This window comes from Anopheles coustani, chromosome 3 (assembly GCF_943734705.1).
Source record: "Anopheles coustani chromosome 3, idAnoCousDA_361_x.2, whole genome shotgun sequence".
NCBI classification, from domain to species: domain Eukaryota; kingdom Metazoa; phylum Arthropoda; class Insecta; order Diptera; family Culicidae; genus Anopheles; species Anopheles coustani.
Genome location: NC_071288.1, coordinates 73,333,981 through 73,359,586, shown reverse-complemented (window position 1 = coordinate 73,359,586; position 25,606 = coordinate 73,333,981). Strand labels below are relative to the sequence as shown.

Sequence of the window (25,606 nt, the reverse complement as noted above, 5' to 3'; positions counted from 1 at the left end):
TACAGGGTTTGTTTTGTTCTCGTCCAACCGCAGGTGAAATCGTACCACGTTAAGGCTAGGGAAGGTGAATAATTCAATACAGAAAAAGTCCCTTTATCGCGTGTGGGTGTAAAGATATGTGTGTAATATGCAAAGTTCATCGTAACGGCGATCACGCTGACAGACTGCACAATGGGCGCACGTGTTTCCGTGCCCGAACCGGATGATGAGGGGGCCGATTCATTTCACTTTGACAGGTGCGTGTCTCAGGTGGTATTGTTTTGCTGGTGCTGCTTCTCCGCTTCGATGTATATTTACGTCAGCCCGAAAGCTAGCTGTCCATCGAAGCTGGACCATGCGAGACGAAGATGATCATTGCAAACAATGCAACTGAAACGTCGCGCCACGATCGCGCATTATCATTTTAATCCCAAAATGGGAGAGTAAAACTATTCGCCGCAGTCACAACATTAAAAAAAAACGGTTATTTGATAGGGAACAACGGAACAGTAGAATATCATTTGGATAATCAACTTCCTCCTCCCTCGGCAGCTGTGGCTTTAAAAAACGTTTAAAAATTAATTTCCCAAACCAACGGCCGGTCACTCCGGACACCCCGGACGGTATTGGCACGTGTTTTGTCGTGCCGCAACGACAAGCGCATTCCCCGCCCCCCCGGGCCATTTGTTGCGTTTTATTCCCGCCATAAAACGAATGACAAAATAAAAAAGACTAAACAGTAAATGCATTGCACATGGGCATCCATTTGTCACTGCGACCTTGAATGTACCGGAGGGAAGCCAGGTAGGTTTGCACATGCTGTTTCCAGGCAGGAAAAATAGAATTGACAATTGGCTTGGACGGAAAATAACATTCCCCCTGGGACGTTACCATTGAGATGAAAACTCGAGTCAATAGATGGCTAAACTGTACAATATTGTTTGGTTTTTACTTATTGGTGACTAAAAATTGAGCAATCTTGATGGAACATATTGAATTGAAAAAAGGAAATATTAAAAATTGTAACAATTCAAGTACAAATTTAAAATTATATTTTATAGAAGCTCATTTACGTATGCAAATTAAGTCGATACGGGAAATAATGGAAAAAGAAAAAAAAATGTAACAAAGAACTCGGGAGAAACAATTCCCGTTACCGAACAATGGAATCGGTAAAGCACCTTCGTCTCGGCGTCATTACGTTCGCCCAAAGACCGGTAAAGTTGTCGTCCATTTGAAAATGTGTTCCGTTGGCCAGAAAATCCTCTAAACACCCGTCGTTGCATCCGTTGAGGTATGCGTTCCACTAATTTCCCATTATTCGGTAGATCAGTTTCCCAACCACGCGCCCATCAAGTACACGTTCCCACTAACGGCTCGTTTCCGGTGGATTTCTACCGGTTTTTTTTGTTTCGTGTTTGTTACGGTCGCCGTCGAAGTGGTTTAAGCCGGCCGGACTTAGTATTTTTTTTTTGACGCTCGCCCATTGTTTAATCAAGTTACAGCCATGCGACACCGCTGCTGGCCGGCCGGGCACACCTAACCTATAAATACATACGATACTCCTCGGCTTGGTACAGCGTATTCGGGAATCGACCGTAGGCATTTTCATTTCCATACGTTTATTTTCTGCTGCTTCGCTCGCGGCTTCCACGTTATGATCGTTTGATTGGTCTCGTTGTACACGTGCGTCGCCACATCAGATGCTAATGGGCTTCTAATACGCGACCGGTGGCTGGTGGATTATACTATCGGAGGAAAACTGGATACAAATGGAGAAGAGAATTGACTGCGATCCGCCGGTGAATCATTGCGGTAGAACTATCGAGAAGATATCTCTTTTTCCCAGCCGAAAGTGGCATTAAATTAAAACGCAGCGACCCAGCTCAGTGAAACATAAAAACTCGCCAACGAACGTGCGCAAGCGGAAAAAGAGTCACGTGGACCTTTGCGTAAAGTTGGTGTTACACCGTCGTTCGTAGACGATTGCTGGAGTTGTCAGAGTAGAAACTGCAATAAGCTGCAAGTGTTGCAAAATGCTTTATACTGATGATGGTTCACATTGGTAAACAAATTTGCCCTTTATTTAAGAGCATATTTCTATTAAATTAAGTTATAATTTATTTCAGAAGTATGGAGCACAAAAATGCTACTGATATCTAGTTAGTAAAACATATTACGTTTTCTAACAAGTTCATTAACATCATCTATCGGACGCAGGCTGATGGGAAGTAAAAGCAAACTGTACCATTTTCTCAGGGTGCAGGGTAGCCTTTCTATTGTCCGTCCTGTCGATCCGACGGTTTGATCAGTTGACGAAATACACTGGCGCTTTAGACTCACTAATGATGTTACGAGAGCGCTGCAATGTTTCGTTGCCGGAATCGAGATGGTTCCTCCCGGTTGCGACTTTTAAGCGAGTGGAAAAATACAGCCGACAGTCGGTAATGAAAAATCAACTGTGATTTATGCTCATTATTTTAGGAAGGTTTCGTACTTTTCTCTCTTCCATTTGCTAAACAGCAACAAACAACAGTGACAGCGACATTGCCAATGATCCAGCAATGCGGCGCAGCAAATTATCGAAGAGTAAGTATGAAGTCGATTTAATTTGGGTAAATGTCAAAATGGAGGAGACAAAAAAGTAAGTTCCCCAAAGAAAGGTTAGCGTTTGTGTCGACATAAAGTCGGGTATGACTTAACCAAACCCTCTCCATTTCTCGAACTGTTTTCACAAATCAATCTTGGCATCGCATTACTAGCGAGAAGGATTTAATTGGTGCCGATCTTTTTTTCACACGGAGTACAGCTTCGATCTTCGCCTTTGCCGGAAGCAAGGTTGTAAATGATACCACGACTCACACTTAACCGGTGATTCGTTGATGTCGAAAAAAAAAACTGATGGGTGCGCTTCCGAACGGACCGAGGTTGATTGATTGTTGCCGGTTTACGATCGGTAGGAAATCATGACCTACGCACGAGAAATGTTAGTGAAGTTATTCTACATTTCACGGCAAGAAAGTGAAATAAGACATAAATCAGTATTTTTTTTCCAACATCTAAAGACACACATGACGTAACTGGACATTGAAAAAACCATGAATTTAATCTCTTCTAGAGAACGGCGTACACAAGCTGTTGTTTAAATTTAGATAAAATTCCAGATGTGGTATCGCGTCGATTGTGTACGTCGTACGCTATAAAAAGCGAGACATCCACGACATGTAATTGATTATGATCAAGGTGGTGTTTTGATAACGATGTGAAGTCATTTCAATCAAGGTGACGAATCGAGCCATCATCAAGCGCCAGATATGGTTCAATTTTACTTGGGTGTGGAATGGTCTCTAATTAAAAGTTCCCGAATTTATGAGTACGATAATGCCTTGTGATTTTTTTTTGTTTAGTTGTGTTTATAGTTTCAAGCATCTTTTTAACATGTGAGTCTCTTTATTACCATTATAGTATGCATTTAACTTTTTTGCATAGTTCGATGCTTCAATTTATTTAAACTTTTTTTCACAAGACCATAGCAAAAACGCGCACCAGACAATTTTAGTACCACGTTTTAGTACAGAAACTTTGCGCGCTGTCACTTTGTGTTTTTGACATACTACATTTACCACAGTTGATTCATCATTTTTGAAATTAATAACGGCTGTTGACGTGAGTAATTTAAAAGATGTAACCTTAACCATGTAAGTTTGTGAGCATAATTAAATTAAAGTTTTAAACTGTCAAGACCTTGCATGTACTCCAAAAATTGTACATGGCAACGGATTACGTAAAAATAGTAATATATTTACAGATGCTTTCGACAATTGACGAAGTGAAAAATGAATAAAAGTTGTACTGTTGCCAACATTTGTAGCCGTGAAAATCGGCTATAGGAAATTGTTGAAAGCTAGTAGGGCGGTTACAAAGTACTATTTAGTAATTACAACACAGCAAACACTTTTTAGTTTTGTTAGTTAAGAAGTGAATGAACCGCCGGTTGTTCCTTGAAAGAACATGAACTTGAAAAAGACATTTTCATCTGAATTTACATTGAATTGACGATTCACATTGAATTGAATTGACGATTCACCAGAACATTGAATTGACGATTGAATTGACGATTCACCAGAAACCGGTTTTTATTGCTGAACACATTCTAATTCTAAACACATGCTAAATGCCGCAAATTTTTGCTTTGAAGCGTGCTACCATGAAAGCACGTGACCTATAAAAACATCTTAAATTTAACCTGACCACGACCACCGCTTTACGCAGAACTGGTACGCAATGATTATTGTCGTTGATTATTACTTTTTCTCTCGCTCAATAACACGTTCTCAAATCCTGAAGACCTAACCCGTTTTCTTAGCATTTTTCGATCTGCCGGTGGTGTGTGGTCAAACGATGCTTATTCAACTGTTTCCCCATGATGAACGCGGCCGGGCAGAGATCGCACCGAAACGGTTTCTCTTTGGTGTGGATGCGCCGGTGAACCCGCAGATCGCCAGCCATAGCAAATCGTTTGGTGCAAAATTCACACTCATATGCCCGAACGCCGGTGTGTGTTAGGATGTGGTTTCGCAGATGGGTTGCCTGCTTGAACCGTTTAGCACAGTGTCCACAAACGAAAGCACGCTGTTCCTTACAGTGCTCCTTGTTTTGATGATTCCGAAGCGAAACCTGAGAGGGTAATGATTTGTTGCAGCTTGGACACGTGACCCAATTTCCGGAATTCCGATCCCCATCGCCGAAGGAAGAGTGCTTTATCTCTCGGTGAATTTTCAGCTGGCGCGGATAGATGAACGATTCGCTGCATTTGGTGCAGTGGTATCTGCGTTCGTGCGTATGCACACGTGTGATGTGCTTCTGTCGGTTACCGGATGAAGTAAATGTGCGATCACAGTGTCCACAGGAGTACGGTTTCTTCTCAAGGTGAACTTTCCGATGTAGGTGCAGATGACTAGAGCTGGTACAGCGTTTTTCACAAACATCACAAACATAACCGTTGGCTGGCTGGTTGACGGAATTTCCCACCGAGTAAAGGTGATGCTTTCGATGCCACTCAAGGGTCGCCCGGTCGTGAAATGTCGTCAGGCAAAGGTCACATACGGCGCATCGTGGGTGTTGTGCCGTTAAGTGTGTTGCTAATTGCTTGACTGTTGCAAACTGTTCGCGGCACAGCCGGCATCGGTTACGTAGCCGAGTGAAACATTTTAAATCGACCACATCTTTTTCGTGGTTGAGTATCTGATGGCGAACCAGCTGAGTTTTACATTTGAAACGAAAAGTGCAAATTTCGCATGAAAAAAGGGCGTTCCGTGCTTTATCCTGCCCCTCCAGAAGTTTTACTTCCGATTTGTTATGCAATCGAGGTTGCGACGGAGGGTTTGGAGTTGGATGTACTTCCGTTTCAACCACCGGAGACCGGAAACGCTCGTCCTGCTCGAGTAGAGTAAAGTCCGCCAATGGTAGCTCCAGTGCGGGCGGCAAATATTCACTCTCAAAGGTGACCTCCTTGGCGATAACGCTACTATCGTTGGCCGCGATCAGTGGTAGTACACAAACATCGTCGTCAGCTGCGTCGAGGTGCCAATCGAGACACGGTCCGGAGTACATCCTTCCGAATGCGACGACGGATCAAAGTGAACTGCCCCAACACGAACCGTTGCTTACGAACTGGCTTCGAAGAATTAGCCGGTGGTCAGGTGTGAACCAGTAGCCGAGGTGTATTTACCCATCGTTTGATCCCGGGATTGTTCTAACGCCTCCGTCCTCGACCACTTGTGCATGGCGCGGTGTGAAACAAACGTGACTCACATGATCAGCGAGTTTGTTGCTTGCGCTCGCTAAACATAAGTTCCTGCCACTGTTTCGCTACTTTCCACCAGTTCATGAACCTTCGCCTGCGTCGATCTTTCGTCGAAGGTTTGACATTCTTCTGCTGGTAGGAGTCGCGGGGTTGCTGACAAGAATGGTGAGGACGCGCACAATTTTGAGACACATTTTCGTGCGCTATTTTTGCACAATCGCACTCGCGTGTTCGGTCTCGTGTGGGATGAAAGGCGTTGTTTTGCCTTCCCATGCTCTACCTTTCTCCTCGTCCACAAACGGTGTGGTGTTTTGTTTACAAATACGTCGTGTGGAAAAGAGATAGAAGTCTAAAGGAGCAAGGTGCACAAATCTCGATTACCAATCTTTGTTAATAACTTTTGATTCTTTCAACCAATAGTCACGACGGACCCCTCAAATGAAAGGTCTTTTTCAGACCAACAATTTTGTGCCAGTGAAGATTTTTAAACCGCTTCTAGTTTTTGAGGAAATAAATAGCTGTATGAAAACAATCACAATGGCGGTCGTGTGTCATTTGTGACATAACTGACATTCCAATTGTGACATCTCAAAATGAGAAAAGTTGTACTAAAAAAGTTGTGATAAACATTGAAAAATAAATTAAACATTATTTTGCGCTGAAGAATGATACCTGTTACACTAGATAAACATATAATTGACTAAACAGAGTCTTTAAAATTATGGACCTTACATTGGAGCAACAACATGGTAATATTTCGACTTCGATCTTTCTAGCATTTACAAGGTGTATACATCCATCAGACGCACAGCATTGTCTTATTAACCTGCCCACCGTTTGATTTTGACAGCTTGTGATTTGTTTTTGCGTTTGTATTTTATAAAAAATGTTGTTAACTCGAGGAATTTCCAGTAGTATTGGTTTAGCGTTCGACCGTGGCGGACGTACGATCGCTTGAAATTTACCGTTGCTTTCGATGCATATCGTAGAAGTTAGGATCGAAACAGAGTTGTTTTTTAACTTGCTGTGCTGAGCGTTGGTCAAGTTTAGTGCGTGAATGCGGTTGCATTGTTGGTTGGGAAAACTGTAGAGAAAAGGACTCACGGATTGTGGCACAGAATGGCTAATGTAAGACATCTGGAGAATGTCTGTCGGCTTTGCCTGACCGATGCCTCCGAAGCTGGGCACATGCTACCGATCTTCCCGGTGCGTGGCGGCAACCCCAACAGTCCGACATCGATGGTCTATCGGATATATCAGTGCACTTCTCTGAAGGTAAGTAACTGGAAGGCTGGATAGTGTGCAATGAAGTGAACGATACTAACGACAACATGAAGAAAAACAGTGACACTTAACCTGGTCCTATGCTGTATGATCAAACCAAGTATGTGAAATGCCATGTATGAAATAAACTGATACGTTGAATTGCTGAAACAAGCACGTCGCTTCATATTTCAACACTTCTTCCAAAGCTGTTGCTGCAGTGCCTTAAAAGTGACTCGGTGCCGCAAGAGTAGTGGTAGTGCGCCTCTTTCGCTGTTCCTGCTTCCTTGTGCCCAATTCCAAGTAGCAAGCAAAGACAAAGGCAAACGCCGACATCGTTTCAGCATGTGGTCTCCTTTGCTCTCTCTCTCGGGATATTGAACAAATCGCAGAGGGTCTACAAGATCCTGTAGCTCATGCCCCTATATATAGCGCAGCTTATTGTAGGATATGAGTTCTTGACGTATAAGTATCTGGTTTTAGAGGTGAAAGAAGCCACCCGGCTCAAAACCTCTATAAACCATACATACTACTACTACAGTTCTTGACGTGAGTCTCACGTACGAATACCAACGCTGGTCGGAACCAACGCTAGTCGAACTCGCACGTACGCTAGACGCTAACGAAAAAAAAATTGGGTTGAGGTTTCGTAGTCAGTTTAGTGGAAAGTAGTTCATGTTTGCTAAACATGCTATTGAGTACTAAGAGCAAAAAAATTTATTAGAAAAATACTTGTTTTTTAGTATACATACTGTAATTGACAGTTTTATAGATAAAAACAGTGATCAATACTGTCATAGCCATTAACACGATTGGTACAAAATGTGACCCTCGTGGGACAAGTTTTGGACCTGATACTTAACAGCCCTTTTAAATCTGCCACTAAGTTTTTTACTCGGCACAACTTACCCTAGAGGGACTAGGCCTCAAAGGCCCGATCTACGGTATATTATAAGGCAGTCGTAATGGTTTCGCCATTTCGAGTGATGCCAGATTGAAGATTCGAACCCAAGACCTCTGACGTGGCGTGTACACGCGCCAACGCTGCGTCTGTACCTCTAATGCTGCACTAGCAAGCAAAAGCAACTTATTATACTTAGATAATGTACCAATAGAACATACAAAATAATAAAAATATGATCGCAGCAATAAGAACGCGTAGGAACCAAAACAAATTGTAGAGCTGTCGTTGCTCCAATGTAGTGTAATTGGCTCTCATTCGAAGCGGTTATCACACACCGATATGGCGTATCTGGAAAGCAAAGTGTTCAAAAAGTGACGTAGGCGTTTTCAACCCTATGTTCGCGCTAGTGTCGCTCTTCAACCACGCATTAGAGGTGCTTGAGTTATACTTGAATTTTCCCCCTATGTGAATAATCAGCCCATGTGTACAGGGGAGGTTTTCCGGTCTCGGTTGGGATTCGAACCTACGCCGTGGAGGAGATGAGCTCCTCCCGCTCATGGGCCTATTTTGTAATCGGCGTAACTGCTCGGCTGTCGCGGACTGAAGGTTAGAAGCGCTAATTTGACCCAAGAAAATATAGCCCCATGAATGGTTTTATCACCTTAAATTATTGATTTTAATATAAGGATTAGAAGCATTGTTTGAGATTTTCATGATTCTTCACAGATCCCCTTATCTCGAGATTCATTACCACCTTGCCGTCCGGAGAACCCCTACGTGGTCCAAAAACCGTATTGGTTTTCATCCTTCTTCTTCTTTCGGTATGCGAGTCGGGGTATATCCTCCTGCGCTAAGTCGAACAATTTGTTCCCTTACTCGTAATCAGAAGCGTACCGACTCTGTCCGAACTCCTATGAAGGGGCTCGTCCTTTAGGACCGGCTATAATAGCCATATGTCTACCCGCCGACCACGGTAGGGATAATTCCTTCCGTTCGTCAGGACACAAAAACTCGTGGTCCGCTTGATTAACTCAGCTAGGATTTGTCTGACCTGAGCTCCAGCTTGGCGTCCGCTAACTATTTCAGGAAACTCGTGCACTGCTAACAATCCGCTCTGATGCACTGCCGAACTGGAACTGTGGTTTTCATCCGATCACATTATTTTGGTGTGGTGTCAAAGCTGTCACCTGACACGCACCACATCCTACTGGCTGTAAATAAACATCAAATTGAAAGTAGACAAACTTCACAGGGCGCTTTGCTGGAACATATGGACTTAGTTGCTGGTCCTTAACCCTTAGAGGTCTACATCACCAGGTTACCTGGCAAAGGCCCAGGAATCAACAGCCGTACTGGTGTAAATCCTCGCAGACTAATAAGAAGAAGAACAGGGCGCTTTGCTGTAAGAGCATATCACGGTTAACACTCTGACGGCCAGGTACATCTATAGATGTAATAGCTCCGTTTCAGTTTGGATCCGATCACATCATTTTGGTGTGCTGTCAACGCTGTCTCCTGACACGCACCACAGACCACTGGATGTAAACAAATATCAAATGGAAAGGAAATAAATTTCGCAATGCGCGTTGCTGTTCGTACGTAAATTCTAATAAAGATTGAAAAAGATTGATCAAACAGGGCGCCCAGATACGGAGGGACTAGTACAAACGCGCCGGTCGTAAAGCGTTGCGACTCCGTGAATTGTGCGGCCGTCAAAGTGTTAATGAATACGGTTGTTCAATAGGAGATTTCATGTCCACCGTATTGATTTTACTCAACTGTCAAATATTGCAAACAAACAAAGTGAAAACGATGAGCATTGACGATAACTTTCCCTTTTCTGGTAGATCATGCCTTACTCAGTCGGTACCTTGTTGAGAAGGCCTTTCTCTTCACCCGCCAACTTTCTGCACTTGTCTGCGGCAACCAGATAATACAGACCTGCTTCAGATAGACATGTGTTTCATTCATCTGCTTCACTAGCTCATTGCCTAATGTTCCATCGACCGTTTTGCACTCAGGAAGACACTGCAACGTATACGCAAACGCCTGGCCAATAGCGATATGCAATTTTTGGTAATCCTCAGGGATCTTTGGTAATCTTGAGAAGCCTAAGAAACCGAGACAGCACCTTCCGGACGTAGTACTCCCGATCGCCGACGTCCAGATAACCGAGGAAGTGAGCAGCATCCTCGTACATCTGCCTTCGTGTGCGCACTCCGCACTCTGCATACAGACCACTTTTGCTGTAAAATTACTCAAAATTTTACTTAAAATCGACGCAATCACCACAACCGCAATAGTACAAAAGTAAACAAAAGTAACTGGACTGTAAAAAACTTCTTTTATTTTTCTTTCGACAATTTGTCAAAATGCTCTTTACGGATACAGTATTACATTGAACCATGGTACGTATATTTAAATAAAGAAAAAAAGAAAGAGCATAAACAGGGCGGCCAGATGCGGAAGAACTGGTGCAAGCGCGCCGGTCGTAAAGCGTTGTGTCACTACGAATTTTGTGGATATCAGAGTGTTAAACTTAGGTCAATCATAAAGACGGTTAAAGTCTTGAATCTTCAATCAAAGATTAATAAAATCTCATTCACAAAATTTTAAGACTCGATCACTTCACTTTTTGGTCGCGCTATTGGAGTGGTAAGGATGTACAGAATATCAGAAAAATCCAATCCCTCCTAAAGAAAACCAATAAAGGTACTAAACAGACGTAGAGATGTAAAAAATCAAGAAAAAATAGTTGCAGCGTTTTGATGCAATGAGCTGTCAAATTGTCTCTTTCCGAGCATCCAGACATGGACCAAAACAATGTAGTCTAGTGTCGAGTTCTAGATCGATGCATTCCCAGGAGCGTGGGCTGGAATCCCAAATATAACTGGGTTCTTCTTAGATATAGAGAATCGTCCATCTAGGGAAAAAGTCGTGTTTTGTTAACCTTAGCGCAGACATAAGCGAAGACGGCAGTAGCGCCAAACAAGAGGAATAGAAGTACACTAGAAAAATCTATATTTACAGAACTCTGAATAACAGGTATAGAAATTGTTGAGATATATATTGTATACTGTTCAGATTACTGTTTATTTGGTATGCTTTGTAGATATGTTTGTCCATTCTGTGACATAAAGAAAAAAAACAAAACGAAAACTGTGATAACTTGCTAAAAAACCACTGATCTCTAACTAAATTTTGTTTCCAGCCGATTTGATGATGACCGGTCAACTTTTAAATGGTGACTAACTTACTGAATATCGTGTTCGGTCTGGTCAGTTTATTTATACTTCTTTTGTGACCTAGTTATTATATTTTGTGTAAACTGTTGTTAGTTTTGGTCAAGCTATTGTGTTATGGTTATTTGTTGTAACCGCGTGGCCGTATGTTTATTTTACATGTTGCCTAACACTTGATCTGCGCTACTATGTTTTAATTTGAACTTAGTTATTTCGACATTTGTTTCATTGTTGTATTAAGCCTTCTTCTGATTCTAAGATACGTGTTCGGATCTCATTGTTCTCATCGTGTGATCAATTGAAGATTGTTTACATCATCTTACAGAACGCTACGCTTATCAACAATGTTGATTCGTGCTCGCGCTGTTTTCGGCTATTCTGTCTCATGCGTACAATGTTGTTTCGTATTGGATTGTGCGTGAATTCATCAATCCATAATTTGCTTTAGTTGCTGCAACATATTATTGTTGAACGTGTTCTGACACGTTCTGTTCTGAAATCTCCAGTTTGTTGACTTCCCTAACATTGTTGTGTGTTTCTTAGAATCGATTAATTCTTTCTTTGTAGCTTGAGTTCGGTTAGCAGATTATTCCATTCTGCTACAAAACCTAAACATGGAACTCGACACTGTGATCTTTTTTTACTTTAAGTATACTTATTTTTATTTTTATTAGATCAGGAGACTTTGCCAAATAATGCTATATTTGTAGTAGTTTTGAATGGCACTGTAATCATATTGGGGTCGAGTCTCATTCATGGGTAACGGTAAAGGACTTATAGAGAATTGCGATACATTTTGTTCGAACACAAAATAGAAAGGATATGCTATGCCTCGAAGAATGTTCTTACGAAAATTCGGCTGTGCGATACTACGGCATCAAACCTTCGAAAAAAAAACCCGCGTAAACATGTGGAGAAGATTGTTTGCTCTCAGGAGGTACAAAAGCATTCGGTTGTCCTTATGCTCCGAGAATATTTTTCGAGCACTGGCCAACCAACATCTGCAGGTAGAATTTTTCCATCGAAAGCAGGCAGACAATGAAACGATTACACAAAAAAGGGCGAAAGAGTGAACGAGAAGGCAAACGTCACGACGCCTGTGCGGTTATGTTATCGCCGGCTTTGCTAAGGATCCTGGCGAAACGAGACGCAGCACGAAGAAGGTTATTCCCTTTCCGTGCTTCTCTGTGCTCCGTTGTTCGCACTTGCTTCAAGGAGGCATCAGCTGCCTAGCTTGCTTGCTTGCGGTTTGCTTCTCTCGTTTCGCTCTTTCGTGTGACGCGAAGATTTTGGACCGGTTTCTGTTCGATGGATACCGCGATGATGATGGCCCTGCGGAGTGTGCTCTTCTCGAGCCCACGGCACGATATGCTCGGGTCTTGGGACTCGAGCTCTCCAGGCAGCAAATGCCGTGTTTGGGATGCAGCTTTGTTTATACCCGCAAACCGCTTACCTCTCGTGCCTGGCGGTGACCTACTTCATCCGGGTAGGCGTTTGTATCGGACGTGCGAGGCTCATCCGCAGCACACGGCCGTGCACTGCTGCGGGCTGGTCTCGATATAGGGGTCTCTTGCAATACTAGCCTTCCGATCCCTGTGTGCGCGTTCGGGCAACGGGGCACATAACGCAGCCAGTCGCCATGCTATTCTCCGGCGACTGAAAACTGAACACGTTTTCTTCCTTCCGTGCCGAGTGTTGCTCGCCGAGCGAATCCATCGCCTCCTGCACCGGACACATGACATGACGGCGGCGATACGCGACGCTCTGCCGTCGGTTTGCAATTGATGGGCGAAGAATGGGTGTACGGCTGGAGGGAAGGATTCATGCCGCACCACCGACCCACGCGTGGTAGTTGCAAAAGTGGAGGATCAACGTCCACGCTGCTATCCACGTTTCAGATCAGGCAATGCTATTCACCCGTTTTGTTCCGCGATCCACGAGGAGGCGAGAAAATTCTGCAACTTCACCTACCCACCCCCGGCACCGGCCACAGGTGGACAGGTGCGGGAAATATTCCGAATTGCCTTCACTGCATCTGAGCAAACCATGAGCTGAGCTCAATCACAAAACGAGAAAATTCGTTCGTAGCAACCGTAGAAGTGTTCCCTCTTAGTACCTATCCTTTCTGTCGCTCGTTCTCTCTCGCGCACCCGCAGCGGACCAACGAGAAGATAATCGTGTGCTCCGTTGCTATGACGTCCGTTCGAAAAGTTCGCATCATCCGCTGGTGGGTCGGTGGTTCCTCACTCGAATCCCTTGAGGAGAGAAGGGCCCTTAACGTCGACGGTCCGCGACGACATGAAGCAGCTTGCTTCAGCTAACCGGATCGAACGTGCCCGAGTCCCTTCTCGTCATGGCAGACGATAGCGCCGCCACCTTCGATACCAGCATCGTGCAGCGACGCACTAAACGGACTGTGCAGAGAGCGCGGGTACAATGGCCTTCTACATAGGCACTTGTCAAGGTTTACTACGTCTCAGCGTCCCATGCTGCGATGGAGAAAATAACGGCAACGTGGCATATGTCTACAGTTGGTACGCTCTGCGTCCCCGGTGCGGTCGAAATTCAGAAACGGTTGGACGGATTTCCAACTCACGGAGCCGCTCGTTCGTTTGTTCGTTCGTCCGTTCGGTCGAGTTGGGTGCGGTTGTTTCTCCGCACACCCCAGCGCATGTTTTCATCTCCTTATCGATGTTGGATCGTATGGACGGTTGCTCATGCCGTGTCTGTAGCACGCTGTGCGCTATACATGGTCTGAGGTTTCGGTGAAGCGGCGTCATGATCTCCCTTGTGTGGCATTTGTGTCATGTCAGCAATTTTTAGTATATACACCGCACAGTTGGTTCACAGTTTATACGTGAAGTATATAGGACTGTTCCGTTTAATGGTTTGACTGAAATTGTATATTTAACATCAGGAGCTATGTAGCATAACCCCTATCTAGTATCTGTGGATCTGACTCTTAGTCCCGTGAGAAGCAGTACCTGGTTATAGGTTGTATTATGTAACTATTTCAACCTTAAACATTATCTAATATTATTCTAGATTATTTGCCCACATTCTACATACGAATACGCTTAGACCATTGTGCGGAATTCGCTGAACTCTGGGTAACTTTGGACGTGCTGTCCTTCAAAAGCGGTTTGACGAAGCGAAACGTTCCTGAGACTTCTGTGGAATAAATGCGAGCTTCCGTCCCATTCCCGAAGCAACAACTCTGATGCTGTGCGGGATTTGTTTCCAAAACCCACGCTCCACTTTCCGCTCCCATCCCAATTTGCTCTCCGGCAGCCGCATTGTTCGGTGCGGCGAAACCCAGCACCATCATCATCATCATGTACGCTCGTACAAAAATAATCGATAAAGTGCCAACTGTGCCAAAAGTTCCATCGTATTTTGCACCACAGCACAAGGTTGAGTTTTCTTCTGCACGAGAAACGGTCCTAGAGCAGACACCCTGGACCGTACTCTACCCGCTTCCGGTAGAGATGGAACAGACACGCAGGGTTGGTAAACCCCGCTAGGCTAGTGGCACAAAATGTGTTAGGGCAAGGCACACGTGAAGAGTGGTCTTTAGGACTGCGGCTGCTCTGTACTGCTTCTATTTTTATACGGTGGTAGTGCTCGTCCGTTGGTCTTGACGTGTTCGCTCGGGGTCTCGTATATGCTTGCGAGACTATAGCCCCGGGCGAGTGCTGTTCAACGATCAAGTTTAATCGATAGCTGCTGGAGCGTTTGCGCATTCGTTACTGTGGAACCGTACATAGTACCAAGAGGCCCTGGAGTTTGCAAAGGTAGCGCAGGTTTTATGATGTAACTTGAAAATTTAGCACAGGAGATCATGAATTCAATTGTTTATACACTTATCAGTTTTCATTTTAGATGAAATATTTTTCAAAAACAATATACTTGCTAGCATATAATTTTGAAATTTGTTGTTATATACTTTGACAAAACATGGTTTTAATACTTTTCTTATATTATCCAAAATTTTGATTTATTTATTTTGTTTTTGTAAGATATTTTCCTTTTTTAAATAATAAACTCCCATAGTCCTGCTTTAGTGAACAAACGCACCAATTCTTAAATAGTCACTTTTTTTGTGAATTAAGGATTATTTCATGCTGCTACTAGTAGAAATTTGTGTGTGCTTGGTTGAAAGGAAGTTTTGGGTTGATAATTGAAAGAAAAAAAAAGAGATCAAACGAAAACCATTGCCTCCAATCTCCAGTCCACTACATAAAGAACCATTTCATAAGAAAAGATACCCTCACATCTGTTGGGGTTTTTGGGTGGGACAAAATACGAAATCTTGTTGCGTTCTTTCGGTATCGATTTTCTCCTACAATTTTCATCCCACTATCCCGCCGGAAAGAGATGGTCCACGAATGTTCTGCGATCTCTCGGGCCATCCGACCGGTCTGTGCGACTCAACGAACGACGATAGGGATCAGAAAATGTTGTTCGTCCACTTGAGGCACGAGAGTGACCGTCAGGGTGGAAAGGGGTCGGATACCACTTTCGGAAGAAGCTCCGGTGCTGTGCCTTTCCGTTGGACGATTTAACCGCAACCGTCCTCCACCGCCGGCTCTCCGCCGCAGGTGACGGTGAGTTTTCGACGCTTCACGTTGACAGGCAGCGTCGGGCTATAGCATCTTCTCTCGACGCTGTGTAGCTCGATGCTCTCGAGCGAACAAAGAATTTGCAGTGGCACCGAGCTTCAAAGCATGCCCACTCGGACATACACACGCACGCACACACACACAGATGGGAAAATGTGTGTCGGTTCACACAGACTCCCGGTGATGATATTGTCCGGTCTCTGGGAGTTTCTGCTTGGAACGATCTGTTAAACGAGCCCGAGGACAAACCCCCTAAAGAGGCGTCGTCGGGACCTGTTAAACTTCGTGTCCTTGTACCGGGGGGTACGCTGTTCGTGATGCTATGGACATATGCCTGTCGAGGGAAAGGGAATTCGAATTGTGTGACCGAAGTTTTACTTCTTCTCCGGAGGGTAAGGTATTTTTTGTCAGTCATTTTTGCGCCGCAAACGAAAAATCGGTTTTTCGAAAAAAAAACATTCAAAGAATTTCTAAAACATGGTGTTGTAAACACTTTGACATTGACCATGTCAAAGAAGCGTAAAGTATTTTCTAGAGTTAAACATGATCATTACGATCCGCCTTTACTAATCCTATTTAATTTGATAAAAATAATTCAACTTTTAGGAGATCAAGTAGAATGTTGTTATTGATTCTCCTTTCCGGTAACGTCTTACAATATTTAAATGTTTTACTTAGTTTCATAAGCTTTATTTTTAAGTTATTAAATGAGTAATCCCCCATTTATTCTGACCTCACCATCATTTACTCTTACGAGTCGCACACTGCGTGAATCAGGAACTCCGCAGCTGCATATCGCAGTTGGTGACATCGCCATCCTGACGTAAACCATAACCAAGCAACCCGGTTATAGGTATTTCGTTTCAGCCAGTCACTCGACTCTTAGCAACCCCTATAATACCACCAGCAACAGCAAGAGCAGCAGCAACAAAGAGCTACAATGACGAAGCCTCTTGAATACGCTTGCTTCTCATCTGCTCGTAAATCTGTGCGACTGCTCCACTCAACCACTGGTTCTCGCGCCGTGTCTTTCACCGTCGTGGCACGTCGCACAAAACCCTCGCCGGATGGTGAGGCACATCAAGTTCGTTCGTGCACACGTAGCAGGCTGGCAGGAAAGATTTGCGGAGCATGCGCATCATCATCTCGCACAGCCCCGGAATATGCTTTTTCTCTCGGTGGTCGGTATCGGTTGGGAAATTTCTACAAAATCCGAACACCACATGCTCCTCCGAGGGTGGCTGCCAGCGTTTGGCTAGTGCCTGCCGCAGCCGACCGGATGGAGATCTTCTCTGCAGTAGGCTCGTCCTGGAAGGTCATCCATCCAGCGCGGGTGGGGGGAGGAAGCTTAGGCAACAGCAGCATCAGGGAACGATTTCAGCTCTTTGGGCGTGGATGAATATACGATAGGGTCCGGTCCACCTGACCTCTGTGTTATGTTTGTATGGCTACTTTGATGGATGCCCCTGTGACGACAGGCATTAGCTCTATCGATTAGTGGGAGAGGATTTCTTGAAGCAAGCATCCTTTATAGAATTCGGGGAATCTGGCATTTGTATATTTTCGCACGAATTCCTTTTTCTAAAGCGTAAAAAATGCATCTCGAGAAAATATTTGTACTCCTTGTTGGATATAGACATAAATTAGGTTATTTTATTGTTTAGAAATTTTGTATAGACGCCAGCAGTTTAATTTTGGAAAACATTTTTTATTTCGTTGCTAAATATTTTTGTGAGTGTGAATATGTCTCCCCAAACGCTCGTGGATACTACTTTCCTCTAAGCGTTCCTCCCAAGCTTTAGACTTTGTTAGATCCTTGATAAAGTATTCATATCTTGATCACGATTCGTAGCATCAATAAAATTCCGACACGAAAGAGTCCTGCCGCGAAGAGCGTTCGCCGTGTATCCGTTTTCGTTGCGAAGCTCTCCCATCGACTGGTGATCCTGTACTGCGCAAGTGCCACCGCCACCGCTTGTGTAGGACGATGGATGGTCGATCCCGTGATATCCATCTCTCATTAAAGGTAAATGGTATGTGCGGAGGTTAAAAGGTGTAGGATGTGTTGTCTATTGATCGATATGGACGCGCTGCTAAAGTTCTGGGAAGTACTGAACTGTAGCACATCCCGTAGCCTACACCGATTGGCATCGGTGTATTTCGGATCGGATTGGAAGAAAACCGGGAGTAAATAATATCGGTTAGTTTGTTACATTTATAAATGATTTTTCTTTGTTAAGATGTTTTTTAACACTTTTTCCCGTTTTATATGAATGTGAACGAACTACAAACTTTGCAAGCGTTTTACCACAAAGGTTACGATCCCTAACCAAGACTAGATTTTAACCTGAACAAGAAGACTCACTATTCACTATCCACGTAGTGAAAAAGATAAGTCTAGTACGAGTATATCGTTGAAGTACTTAGTTACAGAATTTGGAAAACAGCGAGTTGCACAAGAACTCACCATTTCCAGTTTGTCCGATTCATTTCACATCAATTTTGCGAACGGCCGACAAAGTCGCTTTATCTGTTGTTTTTTTTTTCAATCTCCCGAACGCGATTGGCAGCTGTATTCACGATCGCCTTATGGTTTAAAACAAAAAACAAAAAAGAGAACAGAGTATTTTGCTTGCTACATTCTTTCTTGCTTCAGAAGAATGTCGGTTTGTAGATTAGAATATTGTTGTACTGTTGACGTATCAGACTTTAGTCTTGGACGCGTGGCTAAAGCATTACCAATGGTCCAAATAAAACTCAAGATTCAGTGCACTACAAAAACAATGCGCATTCGCTAGAATAATGATCCCGTTTGTGAATGTGCATTAGACCTTGCAAACAACAAGTACTGATTGAAAGTTTGGCTATGGAACGGAGACTATATCACTCATTATCAAGCTCGAAGGGTATCGAAATGCGAAATATTTTGTAAATCAATGACAATGTTTGTAAATTAATGAAATGCGTCTGTATTACAAATCTTTATCAGCGGTAGACTTCACATAAAAAAACAACTGAAAAGCTCGATGTGATTAAAGACATCCGACCCGTCAAATTCGTTCTACCATACACGCGAGAAATCAAAGTAAAACCAAAAACAAAACTTCGCAACCGCACAAACCCGAACCGTACAGCAGCGAGGCAAATTGATAAGCATAAGCAGGCAGGGCTCCACATGTTTTCGCTATGCTGCTTCTTTTGTCCAAGTTGATTTTTGCGACCAATTCGATGATTCCACAGCCCAGCCTCACCGCAATACCGGACGGCCAGTTGATAACGGAGCCGGTATAAATATATAAGCCCAACCACGAGCGTTCGGTGTGTCTAGTATGCTCTTTATGTCTACTGCGTGCAGCTCGTTCTGTTATAGTACCGATATTTCAAAGAAAGGTTTTTGAGGACGTTTAATGGCCGGCTTAGCTTTTTAACTTTTTTATAATACTTATAATCCTGACGCAAAGGTACACTAGAAATATCGTAACACATATTAACCTGAATGTTGTCTGTTCGTTGTGGAAATACATAAGAGCCGACTTGTGGTGTACAACACTGTTCGGTCGGTCTATCGCCTGAACTGACTTGGCCTAGATGATTCCGGTTTGTTTTATACTGCTTTAATCGTTTGGTTTCTATCATGAGCTTCAATTTTGCACCCATGAAAATTATGCCTAGCGTCGTATTCTACAAGCAATTGGATTCTTCTTTTCTTGGTGGTGTCTTATTGGTCTTTGGTCTTTTCCGTTCTGGAACAATGTGGTTCCTACCGGAGTAACACTAACTAGGTCTATTTTGATGACATCGCATTATGGTGGCAGATTTTTTTTCCAATATATTCGACGAGGGACGAGGTAGAAACATTGTTAAGAACCTTAAATTTTCTTAGGTTAAACTGGCACATAAGTTTTTTTTTCGTTTACAGATTTGTGTTTGAGTGAGTTTGTATGATTTGGTTTTCATACTCCATTCCAAAGCATAGCATTTTCGCACCGCTTGTTGCGATTAGTTCATTTTGAAAATTTATAAAGTGCTGAAAAGCCGCTTGTCAGTTGGCAGTTGATATCATGCCTCGAACAAGTAACAAACAAATTACGTTATTCTGATTTTTATTTGATTTTATTTATTTTTAATGTAGGTTGACCTGGTTTACTTTACTGGTTTTTAAACCGCCGTATTGTTATCTGTAATTCTAGAAACCTACATTTCACACCCCATAAACAAAATGCTAGCACGTTTTACGTCAAATGTGATAGTCATTTTGATCACTTATCTCTTACGTAATTAATTAATTTAAACATGAAGTATTTATTTAACGGGTCTCTGTATTTCTCGAATAGATTTCTCTTTTATGTTGTTTTTTCAGGTACAATTTGTTCTCGTATTTTCTCTGTAGGGTTTATATGTACGTTTCATTTTCATGATGTCTTTTTTATACGGCTTCTTTATACGTCTCAAATCTCTTCGGTTGTCCAATAGATTTCGTATCTGCTTATCATCTCAAAGGGAGGATGCCAGGGGAAAATGCTAGCATTACATACAGAACATGCGACTGTTCGAGTCGCTTCTAACATGGAAAACAGACGCTGGTTGGATCTGTCTACCAGTCCCCCTGACCATTTAGTCTCCTTATGCCCATCCACCACAGGGGTTGGGTTCCCTCTTTCCTCTTACCCAGTTTTACCGCTTCGCACCTAGTGAAAGAATTGCATAGGAGGTAGGAAGGGAGAGCCACTGATAGACTTTGGAGTATTCTTCTCTTTCGAATTGTGTAATAGATGTGTCCGTATATCTATTGAATCCAAATTAAACCTTGATAAAATGAGTCACTTGAATTCTATGAGTGCAGAAACTGACCTGATTCCATGAACCTTTCGTGTAGACTTTTCTGCACTCCACCTGACTTCCTCAACTCAAGTATTATTTATCTCTGGGTTATTTTGAAAATATGTTTCGCTTATCGACGTCACCCTGCTTGCCGTTCTCGCGCGCGCATCGTTCGTTGTTTTTTTATAATATCCGCCTTGAGACGGAGGGTGTCGTGTTTTGTTTAGCTCGAATGGCAGAATCTCGACGCGTGTCGCGACGTGTTTCCGAGTTCGATCAGTTTGTTTGCCTACGTTGCAGTATTTATCTTTTGAGGATGAATCGGAACTGGATATGATCGAATCGCTTATTGGTTTAACTTAGCGAGTGGCTTAGACAGTTGTCGATTTTCTTTCCGGCCTGTGATTTGAGGTCAGCTCTTTGCTATCGATATTTGTGTTGTTTTTTCTGCTGAAAACCATAAGCATGCATCGCTTAAGGGATACATTTGGTTAAGCGGTCGGAGTTGGCACCTTCATCCTACAGTAGTAACGTGCAGGTGACGGTACAAGCGAGGCCGAGTGATGCCTTGACAAATCCATGAGGGATATCTCAGTTTAGGCCCCTACCACGGTTTCTCTGTTCTGCTCTCTGTCTCTGCTAGTCTTATATTCATTCCACGTCGTCGATGTTAATGTGGTCGGAATGTGAATAGAGACCCGCTCGCAGGTATACCAGCAAGCCAGTACATTTACCTGTTTGGCTTGTTGTTTAGCCTCCTTTCTACCTTCGTCAACGCTACGTGGCTGCCTTTCGCGAAAGGTTGATACCCAAGACCCGTTTACCCAAGCTTGGATGCACGGAGCTACATATACCCGACCGTTTGGGTTGAATGTGTTTGGAGTATGGAAAGAGAACCGTCTATGCAACTCTCAAATCCGTACTCTGTCGAGACGCTTTGCTTGCTTAGCTCTAGAATACATTGCCTTGGAATCTTGTCCGAATGGTTTTCAGCGGTCATTTTGACCGCTCTTTTAGAAATGCTGTAACTTCCGTAAACGCGATATAACAACGACGAAAACCGGGGCTAGCGGTCAATAGTTTATGTCAAATCTCCATTTCTCCTAAGTTTATAATACGTACTAAAGACGTAAGACTACATATGCACATTCATCTTATCTAAATTCTCAGCGGTAAATATGATGGTGTTCTTCAAACTGAAATAAAGCTTATGTGTTTTTCCATCAAATTAATAACCATCAATCGTTTTATACTTCGTGTTACTTCCTTGGTTTCCATGCCGTGTAGGGTTGCAATAATACATTCAGTGCTTCATTTCAAAGACGTTTTTGAGCAAAGTAGTCGGAAGCGGCACCAAGTCGTTTATTAGTTCATGTTCGGATCTTCTGTCATACAAACTGCATTACATCGTACGAGTAAAGAACAAAGCACGTTACTATAAATTAATTTTGAACTAATAGGGCCTATTATGAAACTCGATCGTTAGAGAATTTCCAACTAAAAGGTCACATTCGCATTATGCCTCATCTTCGAGTTTCCGTTCGGTTCCCGTTCGAGAACTTTTTTGTCGATCAAAGCAATCTGTAAAAAAAGTTTACTTAAAAGTAGCCGTTTATGGATTCAAAGAATCTTCAAAACTGACGAAGTTTAATGTGTTGAAAAAGAGCGATCAAATGACGACTAAAAACATTCGGGCCTCATTAAGTTCATTCTCATTCAACAGAAAAATTTGAAACTTTTTTCATAGATGACTATGACGATGATGATGGGTCCTCCATCTCTTACCCCAATACAGATCTCTCAGTTGCTTTGAATTTTAAGAATAGCATTATTTTGTTTTGAAAACATCTTCAATTGTTTTCGTGATACTAATAGACGCAATTTGAATTCTAATGTTGATATAAAAACTAGGTTAACATTAAACAACAATCGAAATTACTTTTCTCGATGGTGTATTTTAGTAATACTTCTATTTCTCCCTTCTTCTTCCAGCTGGAGCAGAAAGAAGGCATTCCATCGACGATATGCGAGTTGTGCAGTGTGCGGCTGGAGGATTGGTACGCCTTTCGAGAGCAGTGCCTCGGGTCGGACGAGTATCTCCGGGTAGCGCTCGCACACATCTACTGCACCGACGTTCAAGCAATGGTACAGCCGCCTCCGACTGCATCACATACCACCACCGCCCTCAACAACGGGATCACCTACGCGCAACAACATCGCCCACCGACGAACGAGAGTGCGTCACGACCTTCGCCAGCACCACCGAGCGTCCCGAGTCCCAACGACGGCCCGCGGTCGTCCAGCTTGGCGAAGCGAAGAAGAAGCATCTTATTAAGCGAGTGGTCGGTGGACGATGGAAAGGGGCAAGCGACCGGCCAGAAGGTGATCGTGGAGCTGCTAGACGATGGTGTCGTTCCGGATACCGGTGAATCGGTTGCGCCTCCGAAACGCAACGATCATCAGCAAACGTACGAGCCGATTTTATCCTCGGAGCGCCCGAACGGAGGAGAGACACCTTCTGCTGCCGTCCTACCCGAGGACGCCAGTGGGTTGCTGGAGCAGGCGACCTGGTCGAAGGAGTACTGTGCGCGCGTAAACAGCCTCATGGTGCTGGTGGCCGGAACACGACCGTACAAGTGCAAGATCTGCCGGAAACTGTTCAAGGCCCGCTCGAACCTGCGGCGCCACATCAAGGTGAACCACGCGGACGAGGTGTTCGAGGGCGAGAGTCCACCGCCCGAGTGCTACGACTTTGGCCATATCGACCGTGCGGGTGGTGCCGCCTTTTGGAAGCCACCACCGTTACCGGGGATGCCGGATTCCTTCGCATCCGCACAACAGCAAGTGCTACAGCAGCAGCGTCCTCTACAGCATGTCGTGCACCACTCCGCCGATGGTGTCCAGGTGAAAAAGAAGCGTAGGAGTGTGAATGATCCACCAATCACCGGTCCGTACCAGTGTCAGATTTGTCCTCGAAGCTTCAAGATGCCGGCACATTTGGCGGTACACATGAAGACGCACCAGCGGGTCGAAGTGGCCGTGGTACCGAGTGCGATCGAACTGCAGGTCCAGCAGCAGCTTCTGCAAAGGCAATCGCGCACCCGTACCAACATCGAGCCGACGGACATTATTCAGCTTTCCGATGATGACGACGAGGACAATCGGGAGGAGGAGAAGCGTAAACTGCAGCAGCAGCAGCAGCAGCAGGACGTGAGCCGGCAAAGCGACGAACTGGACGATGGTTTTGACGAGGAGGAAGGTAGTCTCAAGGAGGGTGCATCGAGTGAACAACTGCAGCCTGATCCTGTGTCACTGGCGATCGTAGAGATGGGTGCCATCAAAACCCAACCGATCGAGAAGGAAGACGATGATGATGATGATGATGATGTTGTCATACAGGATGTGAAACCGGCGCTTACCCAAGCACCACCACCACCACCACCGGCGGAAGTGCCGGTGAAACCGAAACGAATCCCCGCCCCCGGTACCATCCCACCCGGGCCACTCTCGATGAAGCAACGCTACCGGGCCTCGATGGAAAGTGCCGCACTCGCTGCTTCCCGAACGCAATCTCCGCACGAAACCAAACCGAAACCGTTCCAGTTCATTGTCGCACGCCCAAAACATTCCCCAGCGCCGCCGCCGCCGCCGCCAGCGACCGGGGCGTCGGGGTCATCCACGTGCACACCTCCACCCTCACCGGTGGCGGCGTCCGAGACTCAGGCCGGATCATCACCCCCAGCGGTCATCACCCTCCATCGGTGTCATTTCTGCCAGCAAACGTTCCCCCGGGAGGATCTGCTGCGGGAGCATCAGAAAACGCACCAGCGCGATGCACCGATGCCGTTCCGGTGCCGCTGGTGCCAGAAAGGGTTCCGCTATCGGCAGAACTATACGCTGCACGTGGAGAAACAAACCTGCCGGTTGCTGAATGGGGAAGCGGGAGGAGGAGTGGGAGGCAAACCGCCCGCGACGATGCCACCGTCCATGGCACGTCCGATCGCCGTGGCGAATAAGCGAGCCGCTTGGTGACGCACGGATGATGGTGATGAGGGCGATGACGGTGGTGGTGGAGATGACGGTGGGGAGGGAAAAGATGATCAAAACAGTGCTTAAGCGAAGGAGGGAATATGCCCATTCGCCGCCAAGATATGCCATATAGAAACGGAAATACACTGTGAGCAATAGGTTTACGCGGGGTGGTCGTCGTCGTGTACATAACAGATAGAATACGTTAGTGTATTAGGGCGTATGGTAGGAGGGAGTAAAGGCTTGTTTTTAGCATTAAAAACGATTATTTTACCCCACATGTACAAAAACAATATCTTCCACTACGAAAAACAAATACTCAAACAAGGCACAACTCGAACGAATGGATCTGCGGAAAACGGATATTTGTTCATAACTCTCAACCAACCGGAGATGAAATGTTCCTAGAAGGGTCAGGAGGTATTAGAAACAACTAACAGAAAACTACGTCAAGGGGCAAATCTTTGCTTAGTACTCTGTGTTGCTGATTGTCATGATCCCATACAAAATGTAAATAAGAACACATCGACGAGTCGCTAGAGCGTCAGTTTTTTCGCCATTTTCACTGTTAAAAAAAGGGGATTTGGACAAACCGTGGCGAGAGAAAGCCATCGTTAACTCATATTCGCCTCGAATGTCGTGCATCCTTCATTTAAAAATATGTATATTTATGCTAGTGAAAACATATGTCCCAGTTGATGAACGTACTCTTCCCGTTAATTTAATTCCAGGTAGCATTAAATCGCTGTGTGGTAGAAAAATGAGACTGTTACAGAGATTAAAAACATCGTTCACAAATCATCTTTTAACGAAAGGCCATGAGTGAAAGTGATCTGTTTCACGAGACTTTTTTTTTTGTAATTTTATCCCGAAAATACTTGTCTGCTATCTATGATAAATAAAGAAACTAATGAAATACAGCTGTGGAAATGCAGTTAAA

The 25,606-nt window shown here is 44.2% G+C and overlaps 1 protein-coding gene across 1 annotated transcript; it reads left to right on the top strand.

The window, feature by feature from the left end:
• The first annotated feature begins 6,730 nt into the window (after positions 1–6,730).
• LOC131258548 (zinc finger protein Eos-like) lies at positions 6,731–25,606 on the top strand. The gene is made up of 2 exons (XM_058259886.1): positions 6,731–7,060; positions 22,630–25,606. The coding sequence occupies exons 1-2, from the start codon at positions 6,905–6,907 to the stop codon at positions 24,667–24,669; spliced, it is 2,196 nt and encodes a 731-aa protein (XP_058115869.1). The 5' UTR covers positions 6,731–6,904; the 3' UTR covers positions 24,670–25,606.